General features: G+C 29.6%; 2 protein-coding genes across 2 annotated transcripts; both read right to left on the bottom strand.

Annotated features, from left to right (window-relative positions):
- Positions 1 to 3,953: 3,953 nt before the first annotated feature.
- Positions 3,954 to 13,444, bottom strand: Pi3K68D (phosphatidylinositol-4-phosphate 3-kinase catalytic subunit Pi3K68D). Its single transcript, XM_017904126.1, has 25 exons — positions 13,407 to 13,444; positions 12,631 to 12,887; positions 12,318 to 12,527; positions 11,994 to 12,228; positions 11,413 to 11,674; positions 11,111 to 11,331; positions 10,930 to 11,035; positions 10,690 to 10,848; positions 10,378 to 10,607; positions 10,211 to 10,310; positions 9,695 to 10,114; positions 9,404 to 9,605; positions 9,151 to 9,324; positions 8,815 to 9,075; positions 8,560 to 8,748; positions 8,268 to 8,493; positions 7,993 to 8,139; positions 7,670 to 7,918; positions 7,113 to 7,549; positions 6,872 to 7,028; positions 6,050 to 6,285; positions 5,777 to 5,977; positions 4,655 to 4,851; positions 4,313 to 4,560; positions 3,954 to 4,215 (listed from the first exon to the last, which is right to left on the bottom strand). The coding sequence occupies exons 2-25, from the start codon at positions 12,885 to 12,887 to the stop codon at positions 4,042 to 4,044; spliced, it is 5,298 nt and encodes a 1,765-aa protein (XP_017759615.1). The 5' UTR covers positions 13,407 to 13,444; the 3' UTR covers positions 3,954 to 4,041.
- Positions 13,445 to 14,721: 1,277 nt separating this feature from the next.
- On the bottom strand, positions 14,722 to 22,097 carry LOC108550378 (probable cytochrome P450 6a13). The gene is made up of 5 exons (XM_017904124.1): positions 20,005 to 22,097; positions 18,790 to 19,360; positions 17,177 to 17,398; positions 15,855 to 16,106; positions 14,722 to 15,014 (listed from the first exon to the last, which is right to left on the bottom strand). The coding sequence occupies exons 1-5, from the start codon at positions 20,350 to 20,352 to the stop codon at positions 14,848 to 14,850; spliced, it is 1,560 nt and encodes a 519-aa protein (XP_017759613.1). The 5' UTR covers positions 20,353 to 22,097; the 3' UTR covers positions 14,722 to 14,847.
- Between the last annotated feature and the right edge of the window lie 3,355 nt (positions 22,098 to 25,452).

A 25,452-nucleotide genomic window follows, 5' to 3' on the forward strand; every position in this document is an offset into this window, starting at 1 on the left:
AATTCCCATATATTCCTAGTCTCAATTTGACACCTTTTTCAAATAATGGAATATTATTTGATCCATTATTATATCACTTTTTCTATGTATATATATTTGACGGCTTTTTCAAATAATAAAGTATGCACTGTAATATATATGTATATTACAATGACACATTTTATTATTTGAAAAAGCCGTCAAATATATATACATAGAAAAAGTGATTTCAGCGACAATATATAACGATATTTATTATGAAAGGAACTTGAGGATCAACTTGATACACATGATACTCGTGGAAAAAAGAAAACGCATAACCTCTCCTTTTCATCACAAGAAAGTCACAGAATAGGTCACGTATCGTCAATGACAAGTGTAAAAAAATAGTAGGAAAGACCGCCGGGACTGTTAGGCTAGTCATTCCGTATTTTATTTTTAATAAATTCTGTGGACAAAATATGATTATAATCGTTATTAGATCTGATAAAACATATATTTACATTACATTACAATTCCCCTACAATTTTTAGTGGACGCTATTAATCAACCATATACACATGGCCATTTGCAATCCAACTCTCTATATAACCACAAATTATTTATGTAAAAAGAAAGATACTGTTTTAATAAATTGCCTAAGAAATAAATTTTAAAATACTCCCTTCATGTTTATTCTACAATAACTGTACAAATAATAGAAATATGTTCTTCGAGAAAAAAACAGTTACTTACGTAATCATTTTTTCGATAAAAGTGAATAACTTTCAAATATCTGTCATGGCGTCGTAATTAAGAGTAATATGGTACACGACAGCAGTTCTCAACCTTCTTCCTTACATACCACTAACCAATATGAAATCAAGTTACGTACCATGTTGTAGGCAATATCTATTTATTATAGTATATTCCACTGTACACAATGCAAAGTTTTATATAATTTGATTCATCTCACATTCCACCTTAAGATATTTAATGTACGCGTATCACAGGTTGAGAACTGCTAACGTAATTTCCTTCTATGATGAGTATACATTTGCGAAAAATTATTAAGAATAATTAATCAACCTCGCTCATTGAAGAACAAATTCCGATTTACCCCAATGAGTGAAGTTAACTTTTCTGAACAAACGCTTGATAAAATCTAATATTATGCGTACTTAAAGTTATCTCATTTTGCGCATTACTTAACTGCCATATTGGCTCTTCTGACTATTCAACCAATCAAAAGTACTCATTGTCTTATGGCGGTAACCAATCAATTACGAATGCGAAGTAAAATCAAAAGATGTATTTATACCTTCGTTTGTTTAATTATTACCTTTATCTATGAGGAAATATTCGGTATATTGTCATCACCATAAGTATACTGATATGATATAATGATATCACTACGGGAGGCCATGAAAGGATGTCTTTAAATAAAACATGAAAGATATAGAATCCTCACGTAAATGATTTGGGCTAATTTATTTGTTGTCGTCACGCGAAGAATCGCTTCAACTCAGAGTGAATGCGCGAAAGAAAAATCGAACATAAATTGAAGTACGGACGCATATATACGTATAAATAGAATTTATCCTGCCTACTACGATTTATAGAAGACAACAAACATTTCTAATGTACAATGCTAACATTAAACCATGATTTTGGAATGTACACGTCAAAATTTACTAGATCAAAAAAAAAAAATACCCTAATAACATTGTTCAACAAATTTTAACTTTTTACCTCTTTGCAATCTGCACTGAACGATCCTTGTAAAGCTCCTAACTCTGAGTATAAACTGCAAATAAAAATCCTGTATCATCCTCAGTTTTCGAAAAATTAAAATTTTTGTAAAAATTCCTAATCTTTAATAAAAATTAATTATTACACAGAAACTAGAAACATCAGAAAGGTCTAATTGATAGAAAAGAGATTCCTAAGTCAGTGTTTATAATCATATTATTTTGAAGTTTCGAATGATTATAAATAGCCATTAAAGTTTAAAAAAACATCAATTATCGTAGCTTCTGTGTACTATTTTTACACCTTCACGAAACATTATTTATCTAGCATGAACATACCATATAATACAGGATTTTGCAGATATTTCTGAAGAAAAAGTAATCCAGCAAGTGTTGATTTACACAAATCAAAGAGATATACATTGGAGACACGTGCACTGCGTTTTGGCGCCAAGTAGCCATCATTTGACTGTTTCGCGAAAGCAGTACCGTAGCTATATTTATTCGTTAGTGAGTATTCATAATAATAATTAATTTTTTTATATATTGCATACTAGATTATATTATCGTAATTATTGTCATTTGTATATAATACATATGTATGAAGCTAATTATTGTAAGTCAGTAATTCTAGTGTTAATATTACATATTTGAAAATGGAATATTAAAAATTAAATATATTTTATAAATATTATTAATTTTTTTATTATTAATATTATTTCATTTATTAATAGATTTATTAAATTATAAGACTCTTAGAACTACGTGTCTATATTATTTTTTTTTTAAATATACGATTTAGTAATACTTAATAACCACAATGAATATAAGAAGGAAATAGTGGAAATTGAATAAAATCATTACAATATTCTTCTATTAACTTTTGTGTATATTTATGTCAGACAATTAAGAAAGAACCACAAATAAGTCCAAAATATAAATAAATTATTAAAATTTACACGATTTTATGTCACAACATAAAAATTGCAGAAAGCACATTCAAAAGCTTTTATAATGCAAAAGCAAAAAGACTTGAGCATTTATTAGCACAATTCCTTTCTCACAATTATAATATCAAAATTTATGTAAGTGTAAAGAAACAATGCAACTTGTACTATTTAATTATTGCACTGTATTAAACGTTTATAACAAAAATTAAGATTAATATTAATTACATTAATACACTAACAACAGGAGACTAGATTAGTGGTATTATTTTATACTTTGTAATAAACTATGATAATCGTAGTATTCCTCTCACAACAATAATTTAAGGAATAAAATTAGTAAAAAATGAAAATGACAAAAAAATATCGATGTGTTACTTATATGGACAAATTTAATAGTCACCCATTGATAATGTATTAACATAAACCTACATTTTTATTATAGTACTCTTACATTATTTACCAAAATAAACAATATAAAATATACACAATACATAAAATAATAATAAAATACATTTATAAACGTTAAAGCATATTTACATAATTTCATTCTCCTTTTCACATAAAAAATTCCTACTTCATATTAATATAGGCAATCTTTTATATAAAGTTTACTATTTTACATAGTTAGATATTTTGATTATTTTTATATGTAATTTTTAATTTTCATACGAAAGTAAAAAATGTCTTCCTTTCATTTAAAATAGTTATTACTGTAGGCAAATAACTTATATCAAAGTAAAATTTATATTACGTACTTATATAAATTTACGCTGTTACGAATTACTATTCGAGAAATAATGTACTTAATTTATTACAATAGAGTAGAAAAAGAAAGTTTTAATTTACAATTATCATTATAAATATTATAATTAATGAGATTATTTTTCGGTAGAAATAGTACAAATTTTTTTATAAATTCCTACTAGCAAGCTGTAAACGTAAAACATTAATGCTATAAATATAAAACGTCCTATACTTTTTGGTCGTTTTTGTCAAATGTTTGCAGACAAATTAAAATTCATTATCGATATTATAATTAAAGTATTCTGACAATTTTTGCAAAAGTAGAATAATTTTATGAAATATGCCTCTTTTGTTTACGCGTCATTAAATTAATTGAATACAATTTTATATAGTACACTGTATGATGTTAACTAACTTTATCTTCACGAAGCATCTTTACTAAACATGAAGCATGTGTCAATGCAATTCATAGTGATATATAAACACTATTTTTCTTATTACGCTATCGCGTGCATAGTATAGAAATGCTATAATTAGTATTGTGCGATAAAATTGAATATTGTCGTTTTTATATAGAGCAAATATTCATGAGCATTAATAAACCTTTTTTTTCTTTCCTTAAATTATTAACAACTCATTCATCGAATACTCCCGAGTGAAAACCATTCAATTGTTTCATTCGTTAAATCAAGACGTCCAAGTGGTAAGCGTATTCCACCAAGAAATTCGTTTTCCTGTAGAGTATCATGATTCCATATTGTAGCTTCCAAAGTTCTGTCTTTAATAACGTCCAAAGCCATTCTATATTCCAGCTGTGATGAATAAATATAAATTATATATTTAAGAAATTTAATTTCAATAATAATAAATGAAAAAAGATTGGTTCATTCATTCATTTAAATTCATTACCATTTCCATAAATGAAGGATGACAATTTTTTTTTACAACCTTTGTTTTCCGTTTTGTCTTTTTTGAAGGATCAGGTTTAAGATAAACTTTGACATATGTATTTGGTTCTTGACAATTAGCTACTTTAGGCAAGCCTCTAGCATGATAAACCATGACATAGAATGTTCCACGTGTATAATGAAGGGACATTTTAATCTGTCCACTTTGAACATTATCCCTCACTCGTTTCTCAGCCCACCAATTACCAACTAATTAAAAGGAAAAAGAAAAGAAACAATTAAGATATTTACAGTACCTTCAAATGGTATATATCGTAATCATATTTTTAAAAATTTGTTAGACCTTTTACTTTACGTAAATGAATATCGGCATTTTGTTGATCTCTCAATAAAGGATGAAAAAAAGTATATACTAAATCACTCTGTGAAATTTCAGGTGCCATCGTGAATAAGCTTACAAGAAATTTCTCAATATCTGCTCGACGTTTATCAGCAACTTGTTTTATGTTCGATCTTCCAACGCTTATACCACTTGGTAAGCTGCGAAAATAAATTTTTATTTATATTGATATAATAATTGTATTTACTTTTTATAATAAAATAGCATAAATTTTTCAATTACTTTAAACATGTTGAAAATTGAGGTAAAATTTAATTTATTGTCGAGGATTTGGCTTCAAAAGAAACGTTTTACATATCAAAGATTTTGATCTGATTAAACTTGATTAGATAGTAAAATGACACATCAAAATTCTGATATCATAATATAAAATACTTATCAAACAGAAGCAATAACAAAACGTATACTTATTTTATGTTTATAATTATTGCAATAATTTATAGTGTTGATTATATATTTAAATTTGATAACACTTATATAGTTTGAAGAATTCAAACAGTAAATTTATATTAAAAAAATAGGTACGTATTATTATTGAATTGAAAATAAATATATAAAAATTAATTATGTGTTATTTTAGAAGAGAAGTTCATTAACTAAAAATGGGTATCAAACGGTTCCGTGCACAAATACCTATACAACAAAGTTCATCTAAGAAATCGATTACTCCCGAATTTTATCGAAAAATATCACAAACTGATTCAACTATTCATAAGTCTCAAAAAAATATAAATGATAATTTTAAGAATACTATTAATACTAATGTCCAACCAAAATCTTCATCTTAATAATGAAAAAATGAAGTAAAGTAATAAGTGGTTTTTATTGTAGAAGATTTTCTATATGTAGAAGATAAATGTAATTTTAAACGAAAAAATGTAAAAGAGATCTTAATTATTAAAAATGAAAGGTTTTGCAAAAACCTTTACATAAACTGAACTGTTCATAAATATAAATTTTATAATTAAATATGCAATGGTATTATGAATTACAATTAATATATAATTATTATTTATTGGCTGTAATACATATTTTAAAAATTAAATAGAAATATATTTTACTTACCTAACAAGCTTTGCAAGAGGAAAGTGAATGCATAATTTTTGGTAAAATTCGCAAAATTCCTTGTACGACCGGAATAAATAAGTGGGATCTGCATGACCTTTTCTTTGTATACGCAAAATATACATATAATATTTCTCAGGATCATATCGTTTTTGATATCCATGTACTTGAACACTCCTTAATTGACCTTCTTGTTGCATTCTACAACGAGCATGTAAGTATAGGGTCTTTCAAATTTGCGTATAATTTTAAGAAATATATCAATAAACTTACGTATATGTACGGGGTATAAAAGATAATAATGCTCCATCATTATGATCACCCGAAAATCTAAGCTGTGCTAAATTGTGTAGGAAAAAGTTGAATTGAGTAAACCAACTTTTTAGTGAACTTTCTATCATTCGAGCAAATGTTGCAGCTGCTTCAGGATTTGTTTGCTCTGGAAGAAGAGCTTTTTGTACATAACTAACTGCATCCACAGTCACACCAGGAATACCAGATGAAGTCATCTGTGAATTTGTATAATCATTCATTTTATGTTTGTTCACTAATTCTTTGTTTTCAATATCACTAAGTTTTTGTTGTATAACACATAATTTATATAAATCATTAATACTACTTTTTTGAGACAATAAACCATCCATTTTTAATATTTGTACTTTTCTTTCAATTAGATTAGTCGTATTAACAGAACGTTTATGAAAACTATTTGTTATTGGTATATTGTTTTGACTTGCTTTCTCTATTCTTAATTGAGTCAGACTGCTGGATTGTTCGATATTGCGGGACTTCAGATGATAAACACTAATTAACTACATGCTGTACGTAATTTAGCGTGATAGGCGGACCGCTTCCTGATAAAGTAAATGGATAAGTCCTTCCGTTGCGGTTTTGTTGTTTCCATAACAGAGTTTATAGTTTGAATTATAATATCAATAAATTGAAACTAAATTAATATTTATACAAAACGAAGCATATAACAAATAAACCTTTTATAATAAATAGATGGGTTATTGTGTAATATTTCAATATAAATTTGAGTATTTTAGTGGCATAAAATACTTAACATATACAAGGTAATATGAATAAACATACCAATCCAAAAAGATGGAGAATTAAATTTCCATGTTTTCGTACTACATTAAACGCTTGACAACATAAATCTACAAAATGATGAAATTTGGCTGATGGTTTATCTCCACCATTTATAACATATGCCATATCAGATGTTAATACAAATGGTGTTCTATCCCTAATTCATAACAAATTATAAAATTAAAATTTTATTTTATAGTATTATTATTGAATTCATAATATTAAATATATGGAGACATACCTTTTAAAATTTCCAAACATTTGTGCATCACCTAAGAATTTTCCAAAATCAATATGAAACAGATGACCTGATGTTTTTAACATAATATTGTCATTATGCCTATCACAAATTCCTAAAATGTAAGTAGCAACACTGTATCCTGCACAAGATGCAGTAAAGTTTTCTACTGCTCGTTCATACTCTAATTCTGAGGGATTATGCTTTGCCAACCATTCGGCAATAGGTCGATCTTTGAATGAACCGGTTAATCCAAATTCAACCTGAATTTTTCTTAATGTTTCAGCATTTGTAACCATTTCAATCATTCCACGTTTGTAACCAGTAGGTACACAAGCAAATGTTACCATTTTAAGATCAAGACCTTCTTTTAACCAGAGTTTATCCATAATACGAACCATTTGAAGAGTTAACATGTCTTGTTGTAAATCATCACCAACCTTTAAAATCAATTTAGTGTAAAATAAATCATAATAATTGTAACAGATCGTCGTAAAATTTTATAAATTGTATAAAATGAAAACAAATTATGACAATAAATAATTGTTTACTAAACTTACTTTAAAAATCGCCGGACAAATTACATCATCGCAACTAATAAAATTGATTTTCAGTGGAAGAGTAAATGATGGAAAATATGAACAACTTTGTACATTTATACCAAATACTTGTTTGCTAGGAGATAATGGCAAACAGATACCGTCATCTTCCATTAATTGACAATGTATGTTTTGTAAACCAACTTTGAGTGCATCCAGTCGCAATGAATCCTTTGTCTGTTTAATATTTTCTGCTATTTCATGTAAATTCTGCAATATTGTGAATTGTATCATTAATATTTATGAATTTACTTAAAAGAATATAATATATTAACACATTTTACTTTAACAAGTAGTTGTTGTGTGAGAAAACTATTTCTCAATGCATCACCAATAACAGCCAATAATGCTCGTAACATTAATTGTAACCTTCTGTGATAACGTGCTGAACTGATATTTTTGTCATCTCCTGGTGTACCTTCTGCAGAATTCTGAAAGTTAGATATATCAAATATATTTTTTATATCATTTTGTACTACATTACATTTTTTTTATTATTATTTTTATATTTACATATTGTTTATTTTTTTAATCAGAAAATTGGTTCACTCTAAATTACCTGTGGGCTTTGTCCTGGTAACGCTTGTGTTAATAACCAATAAATATGATGAGCTACTCGCGGAGAAAGTAATGCTCGTTCTAATAAAAACTTTATAAGAGTAGATGTTTCGTATGTTTCATGTTTCAATGCTTGCAATAATTGCGGTAAATAATCTACAAGTTCATCATTACTCAATTCTCGAATCCACCCAACCGCCATTTCTCTAACTTTCATATCTGGAAAACTATAGAATATCTATGATTAGTTAGTGAGCAATAATTTTCTGAATATTAATAAAACAACGACTTACCACGGTAATAATAACTGTAAAGCTTGAACAGGAGGCAGTGGACTCCAAATTCTAAGAGATGCGTGAAGATCAGGTAAACAGGCCCAATCCCAACTATGAGCTGCTAAAAGTATTTTGGGTAAAGCTTCTGGTCTATCATGCAAATAATGTCGTTTTTCCCATAGAATTTCTCTTTCTTCAATAAGTGGTCTATTTAAAAATAAATAAATAAATAATAGTATATATTATCAATATTTATCATTTAAAAATGTATACCTTGAAAATGTAGTTTGTTGTGTAATGTCTATTAACAATTCCTGCGTATTCTGATCCAATGAATTAAAATCAAGAGATTCTACATCATAATCACGTAATTCTGTCGGGAATAGCACCCTTCCTCCATAATCAGGTAATTCTACACCAATAATAGCATGTGTATCTCCATGAGGATGAATTCCAGGAGCTGGAGCAGGTCCTAATCTTTTATCAGCAATTGCTGGCCAAAGTGACAAAAAAAAACTTCCTTGACTCATAACTCTAAAGTAAAAAAAAATATTACATAAACAAATGTATAGTAAAATATTTTTTATTTCATTTCACACAATCACTTACCCTTCATAATCAAAAAATTGTATAGCTCCCCATCCTAACTCTTCTTTTTGCATAGTATTTTCTGCTGACGAATTAGACTCGTGTTCAGTAGGTTGCAATGTGCGACCATATAAAACTAACACTAATCTAGCTTCTCTTGGTACTTGACATACGCTTATTCCGCGAAATTCTAGCCTTTTATATAAACGAGAAAATAGTATACATTTATAAATTAAATAAATAATTTTGAAATAGCAGTTTTCAAAATCATTACCATGAATTAAATAAAATTCTTGGATAAAAATTAGAGCTGACTGCCATAGGTTCAGATAAAACTGGATTTCCAACAGGTCTTGTTCCATGAAATATTTGTGCTGCTATGATATAATCATCATGTTTCCATGACCCTGGTAGTCTATGTACTGCGCCAACGCGAACTAAGATTGTATCTAACACTTCAGATGATATTAATGTATCTATTATAAAAAAAACACATAATATTTATAATTAATTCTTCTTATACTTGCTTATCTATCAGAATAAAATTTCATAAATCTAATCTTACTTGTTGGAAATTCTCCTCTGCTATTTAATTCAAAATTAACCCTAAAAGCATGACAATAAGTTTCCACAAGGTCTTGAATTGCATCACGAATTTTTCGACAATGAGATGCAATAACATCTGGAAATTTTGTTCTTAAAGTCACTACAGAATAGTCACCATCTTCATGTAAAATTTCTGGTTTCTTGCACTCTATATTAGTTGTATGTACTTGAGGTAAAAATTGACAACATGCATTTACGAAATTGTCAACAGCTTCTGTAATTTCAAATGTTTCTATGTTTCCCATTAATGCACACACTGCTTTTACCGCTTGAATAACACCACGAGGTTGTAATTGTGGTAAAAGACTGGACCCATGATTAGTAGTTGCCAACTGTATTGCAGCAGTTTCTACACGTTCCATTTCTTTTTCCACAGTTTCTATAATGTTTTAAATGGAAATGTGTAATTATTATCTTGATGTTTTACATTTTCATATAACAATAATTGTATATAAGTTATTTTCTGAATCCATACCTAGTAAAATAAGAAGCGTATCATATGAAATGGATTGTACTGGTTCATTTGGAAGAATGTCCTCTAACTTAAGACACTGATCACGATTATCATCTTGAAGCTGTTAACAAAATTTGATATGTTATATAAATCAAGCAAAACATTCTTACTTTCAAGTAAATACTTACCGTTCGTGCTATAGATTGTTTTATTTGTGCTTTAGTTAGAATAGCTAATTCAATATCTTTTTCTAGTTTGATACACTGGTGTATATATTCATACTGAGCTAAAGTTGTATTAGATGCAAAATATTCTGCTAAACCCCATACTCTCAAACAATATTTTTCTATATTTACTGTATCTTCATCTTCTAAGGAACAAGCAACGTTAAGAATAACATGCTCGACACTACAATTTACTGTAAGTGAATATATATATGTTATATTGTTGAAATTTATTTTATAAATTATATATTATATAATCCACACATATAAGCTTACCGTCACATGTAAACGAAATGGACGGAGTATTTTCATCGGAATCTATTAACTGTGGGTGTACAACTAATTTTATACTTGTGCCTTCAGGATATAAGCTTTCCATCATTGGACTGATTACATGTCCAATGTTTGTACTGGGATCATTAAATGGAAATTCACCTAAATTCATTATATCTTATAAATTAATATTAATTATAAATATTATAAAAACAATAAATTAATTGTTTATACTATACTAACTTCGTACAGATTTCATCATTTCATGAAAACCTCTAAGATCGCAATCACGAAGTGATGGTCTGGTTTTCCGTACTGTTACATTTTCATATAAGCGTGTTTGCCGTTTCTGTTGTAAAAAAATAAAAGTTATTGAAGCTCTAATTATTAATTATTTATTTAAATAATCATTCAAAGTATTTACTCTTCTATCTAAGGAAGTTCTTCTTCTTTCAATAGTATTCCAAGCTGATGAATTTCTAGGAGGTAGTGGTGGTGGTGCAGCTGGAGACATTGCTGGAGATTTAGCAGATTTTTCTACAGCAACATATACTGGATCTGAATTAACACTTTCATTTGTGCTATACATGTAATCAAAAGGATCAAACGGGTCATATACTGATCCACTGACTTGCGATTGTATTTCTGTTTGAACATATCATATTATTATATATTTATATATTTATTTTGTATTATATCTAACTCTAAACTTTAAGAAAACATTACCATCTTTATGCCTCTGTGCACTGTCATTCTGATCTTCAGTCTTAACAAGTAATGGATCAAATGCTTCCAGTACACTAACTCGAACATTTGTTTTATCTTCTACATGATCAAAAGAACTCAAATCTATAAGATTATTATTTGGCTTTTTCTCTATCACTTTCAATACATTTAGCTGCTCATCATCTGTACAGAACGCAGGTTTTTGAACACCACATATAGAAGAAATAATACTTGGTCTGTAATTCATAGGTAATGGAGGTATCTGTAAAAAAATGTTTTAATTATTTTTAAACCAAGTAATGAGTACACTTTATGCAATATTTAATATTTCGTTACAAAAAAATATTACAGATAAACCTAAAACTATCTTCATGCTGATATTATTTAACTGGTATTTGGGTACATTAAGCTAAAGACTTGTACATAATATATACCTGTGCAAGAAAATAATTTTTAAAATTATTAAGATTCCATGCAAGCTGCAAGAATTATTAAAAAAATTACTTACATAACAAAAAAAGAAATGAATATATTTTATACTAACTACTAAATATTCATGAATATATTACAATATTACTTACTTGTGGTGTTATATCAGGTACATTACTGCTAATACTACTAGATCTTGACATGATAGGACTAATTTTTGGAGTTCCTGGTGTGCAAGGTGCAGTGGAAGATCTAGGACCTGGAGAAAGTGACTGATATCGGAAATCCCGAGAATGGTAACCTGCAGAACTACTACTGCGTGACACTCTTCCCTGTTTTTTTAATAATGATGGATGAGTTTCCCATTTTGGTTCTACAGATGTTTTTCTATTAAGGGAAAATAATTTATAATTAAAAATTTGAAAGAGCATTTTGATAATATTTGTAAGTTGTCAAATTGATCAAATTATCCTTACGGAGGTGGAGGTGGAGGTGAACAATAATCACTTAAATTATCTTGTTTCACTGGACTTGTAAAATTAATCAAATCAACAGTATGTTCTTGACTTGTTGTAGCTGTTGTTGAATTTCTTCTAGATGGAACTGGTGGTGGTGCTAATATCACAGCATTTTTAGATTGATTGGTATTAAAGGAACCAGGCCTTGGTCTGCTTCTACACTGAAATCTATATTATTTATTAAGTACAATTCAACTTCTATAATAAATATATAATAAAATAAAACTAATTTATAACAATAATAAGTAAATAATGTTAAAATTTCATATACTTTTCAGCTTGTGGTAAGTTATCTCTTTCTGATGAACTACTATGTACAGTGTTGTTTCCCCTATGTTCATCACTTTGTGGAACACATTGTTGTTGAATATTATTAAATTCGGATTGTTGCTTTTGTAATTTAAATTTTTCTAGTGCCAGACTTTCTAAACTTAATGCTTGAGCACGTTCTAGATCTTCTTGAAACTGACGTTCATAATCAATCACCGCAGATCTTTGAGTACCTGTACTTCTATTGTAGTGTGACATCTACAATTAAATTAAAAACTGGTTACCACAATAAATGACAAATGTGTTGAAATAGATGTATACGTATATATATAATTCAAGATTCAAATATGATGTAAGTTTGTATGAATAAACTACTAATGATAGAGATATAAGTAAGGTTTGCATTCCAAAAACATGACTGAAGAGTAAGAAGATAATTTTAACCTATATATCTGAAATATACAGGTAAAAGTATTATCAACAAAATTAAATAAGATGTACAATATAAAATGGCCAATATTCTAATAAATACTGACTAATAATATTATTAACTATATAATTTTTATTATTAAAAGTTGAAAGATATACATATATATATGTATATATATATATATATAATGAAAAAATATGTTTGTCTCTATTCCTTTCATAGCAAGTGTCATGATAGAAATAAAAAAAAATATACAGTTGGCATAGACCTTATCGTTTAAAGGGTTCCATTATTGACTTAATGTGATAGAAGTGTTACGCATCTACGTAAACAGATTTACGGCTCACCCTGGCATTATTTTCAGCGATCTGTCTCGCTGTTAGATTTTGCGCAAAATCTTCAAGCAAAAGAGTAATACAGTTTTAAAAAGAGCACTGTCACCTAATCAAGGAAATGACATTTTCGATCGTATAATTAACTATCGTATACAAACGATCTACTGTACATACGTAGATATCTATATACAAATCTCTCTACGAAGAGTGCACTGACTTGAAGCTGCTGCCACTGATAGACAATACAATGGTAGGAGACACAACAAATGTAGCTATCGTATGTGCAACGAAATACTGTATCGCATATATAGATATATATGTATATGTATATCCATATATACGATATATGTATACACACATGTATATATATAAATATATATATATATATACGATACGTTTTACAATCAATACACCAATCCGATGTAACGAAAGACTGACTATAGTGCGGATGTAATTGAAAGTGGTGACGATATACAGTTAGGTTACATTAACTCTTTCCGGTGTATCGACTGTTTAGATGGTTAATCAGTTTAACATGAAAGCAAACCATATTTGATTAGGGCTAATTTATACATGGGACACGTAGGATTATTTACAGTTAGGAATACCAATTTTGCGTTAGTATTATATACTTCACAATACAATAGACTGCATTAATTTTTTTTTCTTTTAATATGTTCACCTTTAATAGAATTATTGATATCTGAATTTACATATTTTTTAAATTACGAGTAGTGAATTTCTTAATACTAAAAGTAATATAGGTAAGTTGCTATACTATGTTTTTTTTTCGTAATAACAATAGTAATGTATAGGACTTATAAAATATATATTGTTAAATAAACTAAATAAACAAATTAAATAAACAAAGAATTCACCAACCATGAGTCTTAATGAAACAAACAAATTTTGTATTCACATTTATTACATTTATTACATCAGTACATTATAATGTTTAATGTATAAAATGTTTACAAAAATATAAATGTTCTATTTGTGTAATAAAATTGTTTTTAAAAACAGAGTGCCATAACAATAATTACATAAAAATATAATTCCTTAAAAACATATAGAACAAAGGTTTTATTTAAAAGTATTATAATTATTAATATACTGCAGGTAAATCTATATTTATGAAACCTTATAAGTTAAACATAAATACATTGTTGATGGTAACCTAAAATATCACTGATATTCGTTAACTGTTGTATAAAATGAAACAAATAATTTTGAATAAATACTTATAATGCATTTAATTATTTCAATGAACTATAAGAATAAAAAATAAAATATAAAAATTCGTGATTAAAAGTGTTTTACTGGCCGCATTAATATTAATAGTTACAAAAAGAAAATTACTAATATTGCTAATTTCTTTAAGGTATTTTAAGTACATAATACATGTTGTTGGTATTTATATGTGAAAATGTTTCTTTTTAATTTCGCAAAGTATTTAAGAACATTGAACAATTCTAAGCCAAAATCCTTTCTCACTAGTGGTTACAAGGCTTCGTCTACTAAATTTTATGGGCGTAATTGTTCTTTCACATACTTCCACTCTGTGTTTTCTAAGAAATGAAATTATTCCCACTTTGATTCCTAGTAGTGCGAATCGCATACCTGAAAAAATATGGTGTTGTTAACATAACAGTTTAATCTCTATGACGTAATTCGAGACGGTACCCTATAAGTTCCCTATCGTTAATGGTTTGTTGCAACAGGTTATGATTTATCAGAGTGTAATAAATTATGTGATTTAAGCGTTTTGTAGGCGTTTTAATACTCTGTTCTAATATTCTATTATATTTCATCATAAAAATGAAAATAATATATGTATTTATACTTTGAAAAGTTTGGAATATTAAAAGTATATATATACACACACACAGGTATAAACGTATGCATACATGTGTATAAGTGTATCACATAATTATTAGCGATGGAATTGACAGTTGAAGAAATGACTAAAAATGTGTTTTTATCGTTAAATTTTCAGGAGAAATTATAATAGAAGACATGAAGAAAATTATAAGGAGAAATGCTTTACTTTAAATAAAAAACAGAAAGTACCGTGAGATAGTTGCCGTAAATAGTAAAGTTATACCGTAGTACAGCGAAAAATGCAAATATTGCTTCTCTCTATTAGGTAACACCTGTTCAATATACACCGATATGATGATGTAATGTCGTAATACAGTTGGGTTAAGAAATTGCAAATTCTCGTTTCCTTTTACTTTTTAACGTATGCTTTGTTTGATTTATGACTTTACGATATAACAATTTTTTTGTCTCTCACCAAATAGTTTATTAGTCTGCCAAGTCCATTATCTCAAGAACATTATCACTACCTCAAACCTTTTTTATATTTTTTACCTAACATTTATAAACATTTAATTTTATTTTCCAATCAATAAAGTTGATTAACATACAAACATTTGTTAAAGAATAAAATTAAAATACCTATGCAATTTCGTGGTCCCTCACCAAATGGAAGATACGTATACGGATGCCTAGTTCGTTTGTTTTCTTCTGTAAATCTTTCAGGATCAAATATTTCGGGATTCGGATAATAATCTGGATCATGGTGAAGCCCATAAATCGGTATGATCACTCGCATACCTGCTGGTAATTCGACCTTACTTCCCGGTATTTGGTACTGATGTTCGCATCTTCTGGATAGTAATGAAGCTGGAGGATACTTCCGAAGCGTTTCTAAAAAGAGTTTTAAGAACTTAAATTGTTTTCAGTAACATTGTTTTAATATTTCTAATTTTATAAATTTTTATTTTTATTTTACAAGCATTAATGCAAATGCAGAAATAGATTTCGTGAATGAATAAACTAAACATTTTGAGTGAAAAGATGACAGCCTGTCAATAATAGACAAGGAGGAAGGTATAATTTAAGACGATGACATAGGTTTTAGCAAGATGTTAGTATAACATTTAAATTATATTTGCATAATTTAAAATCAAAGTGAAATAAGGAAAAGTTTTGTAGCATTATAATTTTACCATATGACGATTAATTTTTGTTATATTATATTACAGAACGTTTTAATTTCATGAGATCGTATTAATTCTAGACTTTAATATTCTGCAATTAACGGAAATCCTTGAAGAAGAAATAACTTTTACTTCATCTCCTTTTTATAGGTTGGTTTTTCTATATTTGTTCAACTAAATTAATTTTATTCAATGTGTACAAAGATCTTACTATTGAGGTGCTGGAAGATGTCGAAACGTGACGTTGTGTCAAAAACAAATTCTTCAAGTGAAACGTCGTTTTATTTATATCTCACGTAGGCAGGATATGAACTTAATAATCAATAATATAATTGAAGGTTATACGAAATGATTTCATCGTGAAGAGATCTTCAAGTGAAGCAAAACGATATAAAAGGATACCGTATATTTTACGTTTTATACTCTGCTACCTACTTTACTACCTAAGGTTTATGATCTGAAATAATCTTGGATGATTATTTCACTGAAGTCATGAAAGAAATGCGTCATCATAGAAATTCCTTTAATATTTTTTCTTGACAAATAATCATTCTTTCTCTTTTAATTACAGAGATATTTTCGAATTTAGGAAATTTATGAATCTATATACCACAATAAAGTCTTCAAAGAAACAAATAAATTGAGAAAATTATGGCAATGAATGATAATGGGTAATACATATTTATAAAGTATAGATATAGATACAGAATTTATAGATTACGAATATAGATAATCACTTCAGGATTTCACGACTATTCAAAGGAAATAGATTTTTACCTGCAATGACCATATCAAGGTACTTCATATCTTGTACACTGTCATAAGTCAATTTTCCATTTCTGCTGTCAATTGCATCTTCTATGTCGCGTCTCGCTTTTTCTTGAATTTCAGCATTCAATGCCAGCTCGTGAAGGCAGAATGCAATGGTGTTCGACGACGTTTCATAGCCGGCGGCAAAAAACACAAACGCTTGTGCTGCAATGCTGTTCTCGTCCAATTCTATAAATAACGATACCTTATACGATAATGCCTTTGGATAAAAAATTCCTTTATCGTTCATCAGTCTAACGATTGGGTATAGCGATAATTTTTCATCGTGAACACAATTACGAGGAAGAGATTGCAATTTTGCAAGTTTTAATTATTAACAATGGATTGGAAAAAGTATAAATAAGATTATTGTAAAGAAGTATTTAAATGTACTTCATACATCATGAGAACGAATGAATCTATTATTTAAAAATGAAATAAAATCATGTAATGTATTGTTTTACTTATCATAATAGTATATTTCTTCTTATTATTAATGGAAATTTTATTAGTACAAGCTAATTATGTTGTCGCTTACATTAATTAGAAATAATTACATTTGATAATTTTATTAATTATATAATAATTTATACCAAATTTCATTTACTATTTTTAAATGTTTCATAACAATCCTATGATTTTATATATTTTGTCTTTTTCTGTTTGGTATTATTCCACTGGGTCTATTTAAAAAATTAAATATTAGTTTCGTTAAATAATTTATCGGAAAGTTATCGATATAAAATTGGAATATACCCAACGTTAAACGCGGATTTTAATTATGAATCGATAATGCTTCCTTACATGTGAAGTTAATGAAGCGGTTTATTAATGGATTTTATTTCCATTACGTAGATCTTGGAGTAGCTATTTATGAATAAAGCACTTACTGTCAACTTTATCTTGATTAATTTGTTACAGAACAGTATCGTTTGTGGCAAGTCATTACAACTATTTGTAGCGTGCAAGAACAACTTATATATTGATTGAGGAGATTTATCAATTATGTAACTCTCTTCTTTCATTGATACAATTAAATTACTCGGAAGAGATGCGAACCAGTATAGAGCAAGCCAGTGTTTAGAATCAATTTTACGTAAGTATATCTAATACGAGTATTAAATATAAAAATTTTTATGCTTTAATAGATCATTATTTAATCATTTATATTAATTTTGTACGTATATTCTGAACTATAAATTAGTAATACTATAGGGGCACGTAAAATATAAATTTGATGTACTATTTTCCGTTCTTCTAAATAATATTTCTCTAATAGTTCACGTATATAAAAAAGTTACAATTTACTTGCATTGCTTTCCCAAAAAATGTGTGTCGCAGTGAAACGTCGCACCAGTATCAAGTATACACCAGCTCACATGTTAAGGAGAACGACAACATTTCTCTTGCAAAGAGTACGATTTATCTTCGTACAAAGTAATCTATATAAACGATAGGAGCACTACGATACACCCATACATCGACAATTTATCCTGTTTTTACGCTTTCGCAAGCGTTCTCATATTTTTCCTCTACAACTTTAGCTATTACTTATTTTCGTGATTGGCAAATTAACGTACCTATCTCTTCTGCTGTTTCCGAATCCTCGTCGTTGCAGACCTGTCCGGTTCCCGATTCGTCCAAGGTACCTTTATTCTTTAATTCGATTAACAGATCCATAAAATCGTGTCTTTTAATACTATGTTCTTTCCGTTCATTGATCATCTGCGACACAACGCCTTTGAAGAATTTGGTCACATCTTGATCGATCACCTGTACACCCAAAAATTTGTACAACTTTGGTATGGCTGTTCTAAGCATTCTCCATAGAGTGGCCTTATAACTCGGTTTCGAAAGCTTCTTAGCAGCTCTGTGAAACTCGGATTCCTCATTGCTGAGCGCATTTATTTGTATGCCAAAAGCACAGCTACCAATGACGTCTATCGTAAATTTCGCCGCCAATTCGCGAATCTCAAATGGTTGATCGGTCGCAGAGGACGCATCGATTAATTTTTGAAACTCTTCGCCACACTCTACCAGCAGGTAGAACATCCTTTTCAAGTTGCCGGACGAGAAGGCTGGAGTTAGTTTCGATCTGAGACTCTTCCATTTTTTTCCTTCCAGATTGAACAGGTGGGCGGATAATGGGTCCTAGCAAGGGGAAAAGATGTTATTAATTTAGACGTGTATTAATATTTTACGCATATTTTACATCGATTTAGATTGCGATCCAAATACCAGGTGTTTTCTTGAATACTTTATGTTAATCGTACGTTCATAATTAGTTGTATGAATAAAATTGCAAATATATTTGTACTCTAAATTAGTGGCAGTAATCTCATATTTTATAATTATATATTTTTTATAATGTGACAGGAAAATGTGATGTAATCCATCCTTACTCTAAATGTTTTTATTCAAAGATATGTTTCAAAATATTTTTACTTTTTTGATAGTCATCTAAATTGAAATAATCTAAAAGACTTCCTACATTGTATCTAATTAAGATACTCCTAAATTTTTTACTCATAAATTTTAAATTATCTCGTTTCATCTTCAAATTACTCATAATTTTGAACGAAACGATATTTGCTTTCCTTTCCAAGCACTAAAATTTGTTATTTAAATTTTCATTGAAGTTGTATACCTTTGACTGACATTTATTATTTCATTAATGAAATTTATCGTACTAATAGTTTCCAAGAGCAGACATTTGCAATCTTTGAAATTAACGTTTAAATATCTCGAAATTAAAGTCTAGAACCTATTTACATAAGAAAATATTTTTCTTTTACCTGCGAGTTCACCGGTATGCCACGATTCGAGAAGCAGACGAAGTTTTTTACGCAAATATTTTTCACGAGGTCTGGGTCTCGTAGGATCAGTACAGGCGATCTAACACGAAATGCCCCGAAGTACCTCTCGTCTTTGAACCACTCGTACATTTCTTTTATACCTTCCGGTAGGGATTTCCGGAACAATAACATAGGGGCGAAGTTGCCAAACAGAGCAGTGGGTTTTCGGAATGGTACACCACGATTCTTCCAAAAGTCGAAGGTGGTGGTGAGGAAACAATACAAAACACCTATTAACAATCCCGGTAAAAGGAACTGTTCCAAGAATTCTCTTAATATATTCCACATTTTGTATACAAAAGAATTTCTCTCGATATATTATGCACTATCCTTTGCAATATTTGTACAGTATCCAATTTGTACCCAATTTATACAGTATGTAGTGTTTCAAACTTTTCCCGCATCTTTTTTACATTAAAAATAATCCAAAATATTCATCGCATAATCGTCGCTATTTTCTCCTCAATTTTAATATCACTTTTCCTCTTGGCCTTGAGATCGATCTATAGTGATTATCATCACAAAGTGGTGTATCGCCACAAAAATTCTTGATCTCTTTTTAATCTTCCAATGTATACATAACATTTACTGCATACCGCTACAAAATTCTTCTTCCTCTACCTTTTCAGTCATAAGAGTCATACGTAATGCATTACGTCTTACCGGGGCATTGAAGCGTGCCGGATATCGGTTCAACGTTATTATCGCGAGGTCAACGTTAATGGTAAAACAAAGGATTACTTGATGGTATTGTGGCTCGAATTACGCAGCTCGATGCTCCGATCAAATCCTTGGAACTGTTTATGGAAGTGGAAGTACACTTGGTACTGACTGACTCACGAACACAGTATTTGCACTCTCTTGTTTCTCTCAGTGAAATGTCAGTGATGGATACTTGCGCTCTTCGCACATTCGCGCGCGCACTGACGTTTCGTACGAGCACGTGATTAGCAGGTCGTTGATTTCAGCATTCGAATGCTAACCAAGCGTTAATCGTTGCGTTTAACGTCACTTACTCGAATGTCAATTCGTTGATCGTTTTGTAATTTAACTGCGTGCACGTTTCGGTACACGCCTTCTCCGAGCGTCTAATCAAGATGACGAGCATGTCACGCTTTCCTCTACGGCCGCCGCAACATGAAAACTAGGCGCCATTGCGTTTCAATAATTACCGAGGCTTTATTGCTCCAAGAGAGAATTACGTCGAGAAAGTTTCGCGTGCTTTTATGCGCACTCTCTAGTGCTCTACAATCCATAGACTAGGGAATTATTTTCCTAATCTTTCCTTCGTATAAAATGTTTCTCTTCATCGAATGTCTCTTGAAGATAGTCGAGGCATTCCGTTCTAGAAACCATGATTATGCAATAATTCTTTGAAGATTCCTTTACTTCTGTACTGTGTATTTTTTCTAATGGATTATCACTTCATGGTACATTAATCGTTTTCCTTCATTTTCCACAGTGTTATCTTCTACGTAAGAGATGGGCGTTATTGCACGGAAACACAGGCACGATATCCCTTTGGAATGATACGGCGAATACACGCGAATGCAAAGTATCGTTGGACTTAATGCGGTTAAGGCACACTGCACGAGTTTGGGGACAAAAAGAAGATAGGAAAAGGAAGAAGATTGAAAGAAAGGAAACTGAGGGGAAGGGAAGGCTGCGTATACGCAACGCGTATCGTTCTCGCCGAAAGGCTAACCTCCCACCGACTGGAAATCATGAACGCACGCACGCACGCATTTATAGGGACCTTATCCTCCTGCTCTGGCTGGAGTTCGTACCCAAACTCTTGTTCCGGTCGAGAGCCGCTCGTTTATCTTCAACAGTTTCTCGCCCCCCTCTCTCCCGCCGGCAAGATAATTAGCCCGCACTTGTATACCCGTTTTTACGCACGAATTTCCGTTTTAAAATGATCAATAATCTCTTAAGCTATCTCCTGCACGCGCGCAACTTCTTTTTCGGTGTCATGGTTAATGAAGATGAGTTATGAATAATAACAATAACTTAAAGAGGTGGAATTATACTGGTGACTCAACGGCTTAATTGTTGATGGTTCAATATAGGGAAATGATTAAAGTTGATGACTATATCAACTTCATTTTGTGTTACATAAGATGTGCCATGTTTTTCTTTCTCCTTTTGCTTTATTTGATTTGGGTTTGAATATTTTAGAATTTCTTATAATTGGTGGCTATTGTTATTTTAAGTTGCCAGAATTTTAACGTTGAATTGTTTGACAATAGTTAATAGATTTAAGTATTACTATTGTATTACTTTTTATTGATATTATTATCGTTTCTTGTATATAGACAAGATAATTGTTGTAAGGCTTCAATATTATGGTACTTCAGATTATTAATACCTTCAGATTGTACGATGAGAATATTATACATTCTTTACATTTTTCATGATCGATGCACGTGTCAAATTATTTTGATTACTGTAATCAAGTAAATTGCAACACTTTAGTGTATTAACGTAAATATTCCGACATCTTGGTAGATATTGCATAATATCTCTATTTTTGTACTACAAGTATTCTAACTATAATTATCTATTAACTTCTTGTCGCTATATGGACTAAAAGGAATGTTAAACCGGATCGGATAAACGCGTTTGAAATGAAGTGGAAATACAAGATACATATATGTATATGTATAAATGTGCAATTAAAGGACCAAGACTAATTCTGCAGCACGAAGTTATGCAAGAAATTCCGGAATGCAGTAGTATGTTATATGCATAGATAATACGATTTATATTTCGTTTTAAAGGCATATCTGTCGGTAATCTACTGTAAATGAAAATAGATCTTACTTTTACTATAAGCTTGATCTCTCCTTCCTATGCTTTTAGATGAAAACAGATGGTAGAGCATGGGGGACCCTGGTTCGACTTCTCCCTGCATGCCTTTCTCTACCTTTTATCTCCTTATGATATATGAGACTAGGTTACCAGAAAATAGAAGCAACGCGAACCAAAACTTGTTGGCACAATGCACCCGTCGCCTTTTTTATTTGCGACATGTTCTTCTTATTACTATTATTTATTGTATAAAATTACAGGTATCGTTTGACACTTTAATAGAAGACAATATTACATTCCAGCATTGTGTATGTTATGTTTAACCATGTAAGTTTTACATGTGAAATCTTGTTAATTACTATTTATTAAAGCAATAATGTTTCAATAGTATGTAACTACAAACCAACATAGTAACTTTTGTTTTTATTGCATTATTGCATTATATTACTTTTTGAGATTAGATTGTATACAATAAAATTGAATGATGATATGGAGATGATTTATAAATCGCAAATATATATTTGTTTTATGACACATATTTCGTGAATGAAAAAATATGACGATTCTCATTGTATACGTAAGCAGATTAAATCCAAAGCTTAAAAATTAAATCATTCACTATTTCTATAAAAATTACGAAATATATATACTTGCGATAACCTTGGTCATGTTGTTTCGAATTTTATCTGTTCAATTTTATTTGTAGTGCCGTAAAATATGCGTCTTATGAGGGCTTTTATCTAAATTTAATTCAATTTTATATAAAATTATCAATGTCCATTGTTTTTAATGCATTGAAAATCATAATTATTTATCGATAATAGGTAATTCGTAATTCCACGCACACACTGTAACAAAGAATTGACTAACTAATAAATAAGGTGTACAATTGCTATAATCTAGATTAACATTTCGTCTGTAATGACAATATAATCAAGACACCTAATCTGTGACTTACCCAACAGTGGCATGTAATGTAGTATTGTCATTTTCTAGTTACAGAGTACGAAAGCTCGTAGCTACTTTCTTGTCACTTCCAATATTACCGACACAGCGTGGACGAACATTATAACGCTCACAGTGGTAGGAACTAGAACTATACACGAGATACACGATAGACGCAATTTTTAAGGGATCTACGGATAATAAATTTTGAAATACCGATAGAGTAAATATTATAGAATTTATGCTTACCATTTACAATGCTGATTTTAGTAATTATCTTCGATATATCCAATAAAATTCGTATAGGTTTTTTTCACGAAGTAAATTGCTGATAAAGAATTCACAATGTTCATATATTACATATTGTAACTATATACGAAAAGGCATTGTATTATTAAAAAAGTTACTGGATCAGCACAAAAAAGGTTGCAATTTTACTAGTGGTTACAATTAATACTAAATGTAATTATGAAATTATGGATAATGTATGGTCCGAAATATTTTATAACTGAAAAGAAATATAAAATTTTTATTTTCAAAACATTGAAAATTCATTACGTATTGAAGCTGATTTGCGTAGTTATTATCCGCTACTGCTGCACTAAATTTAAAATTTCGCTACTGCGCATTGAAAGTCATGGGGGGGTTACTTTCTAACCAATCAGCAGATTGCGTAGAGGAAACTACGTAAGGAAGAGCTCAGTCACGTGAAGAAGATCCGAGAGATCGGTTATGTTGTCTTGTTTTATGTATGTAACCAGCAGCATTTATTTATTATATAGAACTTTTATTTCTTTCCTATAATCAAGTAAATTGCAACACTTTAGTGTATTAACGTAAATATTCCGACATCTTGGTAGATATTGCATAATATCTCTATTTTTGTACTACAAGTATTCTAACTATAATTATCTATTAACTTCTTGTCGCTATATGGACTAAAAGGAATGTTAAACCGGATCGGATAAACGCGTTTGAAATGAAGTGGAAATACAAGATACATATATGTATATGTATAAATGTGCAATTAAAGGACCAAGACTAATTCTGCAGCACGAAGTTATGCAAGAAATTCCGGAATGCAGTAGTATGTTATATGCATAGATAATACGATTTATATTTCGTTTTAAAGGCATATCTGTCGGTAATCTACTGTAAATGAAAATAGATCTTACTTTTACTATAAGCTTGATCTCTCCTTCCTATGCTTTTAGATGAAAACAGATGGTAGAGCATGGGGGACCCTGGTTCGACTTCTCCCTGCATGCCTTTCTCTACCTTTTATCTCCTTATGATATATGAGACTAGGTTACCAGAAAATAGAAGCAACGCGAACCAAAACTTGTTGGCACAATGCACCCGTCGCCTTTTTTATTTGCGACATGTTCTTCTTATTACTATTATTTATTGTATAAAATTACAGGTATCGTTTGACACTTTAATAGAAGACAATATTACATTCCAGCATTGTGTATGTTATGTTTAACCATGTAAGTTTTACATGTGAAATCTTGTTAATTACTATTTATTAAAGCAATAATGTTTCAATAGTATGTAACTACAAACCAACATAGTAACTTTTGTTTTTATTGCATTATTGCATTATATTACTTTTTGAGATTAGATTGTATA

Source organism: Eufriesea mexicana, unplaced genomic scaffold (assembly GCF_001483705.2).
Source record: "Eufriesea mexicana isolate 0111107269 unplaced genomic scaffold, ASM148370v2 scaffold2698, whole genome shotgun sequence".
NCBI classification, from domain to species: domain Eukaryota; kingdom Metazoa; phylum Arthropoda; class Insecta; order Hymenoptera; family Apidae; genus Eufriesea; species Eufriesea mexicana.